The sequence below is a fragment of the Bos indicus x Bos taurus genome, chromosome 20 (assembly GCF_003369695.1).
Source record: "Bos indicus x Bos taurus breed Angus x Brahman F1 hybrid chromosome 20, Bos_hybrid_MaternalHap_v2.0, whole genome shotgun sequence".
Classification (NCBI taxonomy): Eukaryota; Metazoa; Chordata; class Mammalia; order Artiodactyla; family Bovidae; genus Bos; species Bos indicus x Bos taurus.
This window is the reverse complement of record NC_040095.1, coordinates 11,208,477-11,213,408: the sequence shown is the minus strand read 5'-3', so window position 1 is coordinate 11,213,408 and position 4,932 is coordinate 11,208,477. Positions and strand designations below refer to the sequence as shown.

At 41.9% G+C, this 4,932-nt stretch overlaps 1 protein-coding gene across 1 annotated transcript; it reads left to right on the top strand.

Annotated features, from left to right (window-relative positions):
- Positions 1-1,110: 1,110 nt before the first annotated feature.
- On the top strand, positions 1,111-2,857 carry LOC113878952 (heterogeneous nuclear ribonucleoprotein A1). Its single transcript, XM_027520140.1, has one exon. It carries the CDS (start codon positions 1,172-1,174, stop codon positions 2,132-2,134), a length of 963 nt encoding a protein of 320 aa, XP_027375941.1. The 5' UTR covers positions 1,111-1,171; the 3' UTR covers positions 2,135-2,857.
- The last annotated feature ends 2,075 nt before the right edge of the window (positions 2,858-4,932 follow it).

The following is a 4,932-nucleotide window of genomic DNA, read 5'->3' as shown; positions in this document are numbered from 1 at the left end:
AATAATTAAGACCCTCAAATTGCTGGTAATTCTTTTCAAGACTCAAGAGAAAAAAAAATTATAAGTAGCCAAACAAAAACATCAGATCAGATCAGATCAGTTGCTCAGTCGTGTCCGACTCTTGGCGACCCCATGAATCGCAGCACGCCAGGCCTCCCTGTCCATCACCAACTCCCGGAGTTCACTCAGACTCATGTCCATCGAGTCAGTGATGCCATCCAGCCATCTCATCCTCTGTCGTCCCCTTCTCCTCCTGTCCCCAATCCCTCCCAGCATCAGAGTCTTTTCCAATGAGTCAACCCTTCGCATGAGGTGGCCAAAGTAGTACTGGAGTTTCAGCTTTAGCATCATTCCTTCCAAAGAAATCCCAGGGCTGATCTCCTTTAGAATGGACTGGTTGGATCTCCTTGCAGTCCAAGGGACTCTCAAGAGTCTTCTCCAACACCACAGTTCAAAAGCATCAATTCTTCGGCACTCAGCCTTCTTCACAGTCCAACTCTCACATCCATACATGACCACAGGGAAAACCATAGCCTTGACTAGACAGACCTTTGTTGGCAAAGTAATGTCTCTGCTTTTGAATATGCTATCTAGGTTGGTCATAACTTTCCTTCCAAGGAGTAAGCGTCTTTTAATTTCATGGCTGCAGTCACCATCTGTAGTGATTTTGGAGCCCAGAAAAATAAAGTCTGCCACTGTTTCCACTGTTTCCCCATCTATTTCCCATGAAGTGGTGGGACCGGATGCCATGATCTTCATTTTCTGAATGTTGAGCTTTAAGCCAACTTTTTCACTCTCCACTTTCACTTTCATCAAGAGGCTTTTTAGTTCCTCTTCACTTATGTTGGTGATGGCTTTTCCTCAAGCCACTTAATGACAGAGAACAGTGGAAGAATATCCACAGTGTTTGAGGGAAAAGGATTGTGACAACAACTATATGACCATCAAATGACTGATCATGTTTAAAGGCAAGAGAAATTTAAGACAATGCCCAAGAGTGCCCACTATTTACCTTTTCTGTAAAAAAAAAAAAAAATCCTTTAGCCAAATGAAAGGAAAATCAAGATTAAAATCACTATATGGAAAACTGTCTTTAAAGAATAGTAGACTTTCTGCCCGTGGACGCCGCCGAGAAAGCATCGTTGAAGTGTTCCCCGCCTCCACTGCCATCATGTCTAAATCAGAGTCTCCCAAAGAGCCCGAACAGCTGCGGAAGCTCTTCATCGGAGGATTGAGCTTTGAAACAACCGATGAGAGTCTGAGGAGCCATTTTGAGCAATGGGGAACGCTCACAGACTGTGTGGTAATGAGGGATCCAAACACCAAGCGCTCCAGAGGCTTCGGGTTTGTCACGTACGCCACGGTGGAGGAGGTGGATGCGGCCATGAATGCAAGGCCACACAAGGTGGACGGAAGAGTTGTGGAACCAAAGAGGGCCGTCTCAAGAGAAGATTCTCAAAGACCTGGTGCCCACTTAACTGTGAAAAAGATTTTTGTTGGTGGCATTAAAGAAGACACTGAAGAACATCACCTGAGAGATTATTTTGAACAGTACGGGAAAATTGAAGTAATTGAAATCATGACTGACCGAGGCAGTGGCAAAAAGAGAGGCTTTGCTTTTGTAACCTTTGATGACCATGACTCCGTAGACAAGATTGTCATTCAGAAATACCACACTGTGAATGGCCACAACTGTGAAGTGAGAAAAGCCCTGTCTAAGCAAGAGATGGCTAGTGCTTCATCCAGCCAGAGAGGTCGAAGTGGTTCTGGAAACTTTGGTGGCGGTCGTGGAGGTGGTTTTGGTGGGAATGACAACTTTGGTCGTGGAGGAAACTTCAGTGGTCGAGGTGGCTTTGGTGGCAGCCGTGGTGGTGGCGGATATGGTGGCAGTGGGGATGGATATAATGGATTTGGTAATGACGGAAGCAATTTTGGAGGTGGCGGAAGCTACAATGATTTTGGCAATTACAACAATCAATCTTCAAATTTTGGACCCATGAAAGGAGGAAACTTTGGAGGCAGAAGTTCTGGCCCCTATGGTGGTGGAGGCCAATACTTTGCCAAACCACGAAACCAAGGTGGCTATGGTGGCTCCAGCAGCAGCAGTAGCTATGGCAGTGGCAGAAGGTTTTAATTACTGCCAGGAAACAAAGCTTAGCAGGAGAGGAGAGCCAGAGAAGTGACAGGGAAGCTACAGGTTACAACAGATTTGTGAACTCAGCCAAGCACAGTGGTGGCAGGGCCTAGCTGCTACAAAGAAGACATGTTTTAGACAATACTCATGTGTATGGGCAAAAAACTCGAGGACTGTACTTGTGACTAATTGTATAACAGGTTATTTTAGTTTCTGTTCTGTGGAAAGTGTAAAGCATTCCAACAAAGGGTTTTAATGTAGATTTTTTTTTTGCACCCATGCTGTTGATTGCTAAATGTAATAGTCTGATCATGACGCTGAATAAATGTCTTTTTTTTTTTTTTAATGTGCTGTGTAAAGTTAGTCTACTCTGAAGCCATTTTGGTAAACTACCCCAACAGTGTGAAGTTAGAATTCCTTCAGGGTGATGCCAGGTTCCATTTGAAATTTATTTACAACCTGCTTGGTGGAGAAGCTGTTGTCTTCAGAACCTTGGTGTAGTTGAACTGACAGTTACTGTGTTGTGACCTGGAGTCCACCATTAAAAGGGTCACCCATGCAAAGTCATGGAGTTTTTTTTTATTTTTTTTGGTTATTAATGATTGTTGGCACATCCTATGCAATATATCTAAATTGAATTATGGTACCAGATAAAGTTATAGATGGGAATGAAGCTTGTGTATCATCCATTATCATGTGTAATCAATAAAAGATTTAATACCCTCTTGAAAAAAAAAAAAAAAAAAAAAAAATAAAGAATAGTAGAAACAGTGACAGTAGTAAAAGCATCTATTATCCATATTAATGCTAACACATAATACATGAAAAATAATGAAAATGACAAAATGATTATTGAATGGGGTATTATTGAAATGTAAAGGCAAATTAAGATGAAAGGGGAAAATATAGATCAAAAAATTGAAATTGTTCCAATAATCCTGAAATGGATAACTGAACATGTGTATATTTATATATGAGCAAGGATATATAGAAAAAGAAATGCAAGAAGGCAAAATGGTTGTCTGAGGAAGCCTTACAAATAGCTGACAAAAGGAGAGAAATGAAAGGCAAAGAAGAAAAGGAAAGATATACCCAACTGAATGCAGATTTCCAAAGAAGATCAAGGAGAGATAAGAAAGCCTTTTTGAGTGAACAATGCAAAGAAATAGAGAAAAACAACAGACGGAGAAAGACTAGTGATCTCTTCAAGAGACTTAGAGATACCAACGGAACATTTCATGCAAAGGTGGGCACAATAAAGGACAGAAACAGTAAGGACATAACAGAAGCAGAAGAGATTAAGAAGAGGTGGCAAGAATACACAGAACAAATGTACCTAGTGTCTTAATGACCTAGATAACCACAATGATGTGGTTACTCACCTAGAGCCAGACATCCTGGAGTCAGAAGTCAAGTGGGCCTTAGGAAGCATCAATACGAACAAAGCTAGTGAAGGTGATGGAATTCAAGCTGAGCTATTTCAAATCCTAAAAGATGATGCTGTGAAAGTGCTGCAAGCAATATGCCAGCAAGTTTGGAAAACTCAACAGTGGCCACAGGACTGGAAAAGGTCAGTTTTCATTCCAATCCCAAAGAAGGGCAATGCCAAAGAATGTTCAAACTACCGCACAATTGCACCCATTTCACATGCTAGCAAGGTCATGCTCAAAATCTTTCAAGCTAGGTTTCAATAGTATGTGAACCAAAAAATTCCAGATATGCAAACTGGATTTAGAAAAGGCAGAGGAACCAGAGATCAAATTGCCAACATCTGTGGATCATAGAAGCAAGAGAATTCCATCTACTTTTTCTTCACTGACTATGTGGATCACAACACACTGTGGACAATTCTTGAAAAGACAGGAATACCAGATCCCTTTACTTGTCTCCTGAGAAACCTGTATGTAGGTAAACAAGAACTAGTTAGAACTGGACACGGAACAACGGACTGGTTCAAATTTGGGAAAGGAGTACACCAGGCTGTATATTGTCACTCTGATTACTTAACTTATATGCAGAGTTCAGTTCAGTTGCTCTGTCATGTCCAACTCTTTGCAACACCATGGACTGCAGCACGCTAGGCCTCCCTGTCCATCACCAACTCCCAGAGTTCACTCAAACTCATGTCCATTGAGTCGGTGATGTCATCCAGCCATCTCATCCTCTGTCGTCCCCTTCTCTCACCTTCAATCTTTCCGAGCATCAGGGTCTTTTCAAATGAGTCAGCTCTTTGCATCAAGTGGCCAAAGTATTGGAGTTTCAGCTTCAACATCAGCCCTTCCAATGAACACCCAGGACTGATCTCCTTTAGGAGGGGCTGGTTGAATCTCCTTGCAGTCCAAGGGACTCACAAGAGTCTTCCAACACCACAGTTCAAAAGCATCAATTCTTCGGTGCTCAGCTTTCTTTATAGTCCAACTCTCACATCCATACATGACCACTGGAAAAACCATAGCCTTGACTAGATGGACCTTTGTTGGCAAAGTAATGTCTCTGCTTTTCAATATGCTATCTAGGTTGGTCATAACTTTCCTTCCAAGGAGTAAGCATCTTTTAATTTCATTGCTGTAATCACCATCTGTAGTGATTTTGGAGCCCAGAAAAATAAAGTCAGCCACTGTTTCCACTGTTTCCCCATCTATTTGCCATGAAGTGATGGGACGGATGCCATGATCTTAGTTTTCTGAATGTTGAGCTTTAAGCCAACTTTTTGACTCTCCTCTTTCACTTTCATCAAGACGTTCTTTAGTTCTTCTTCACTTTCTGCCATAAGGGTGGTGTCATCTGCATATCTGAGG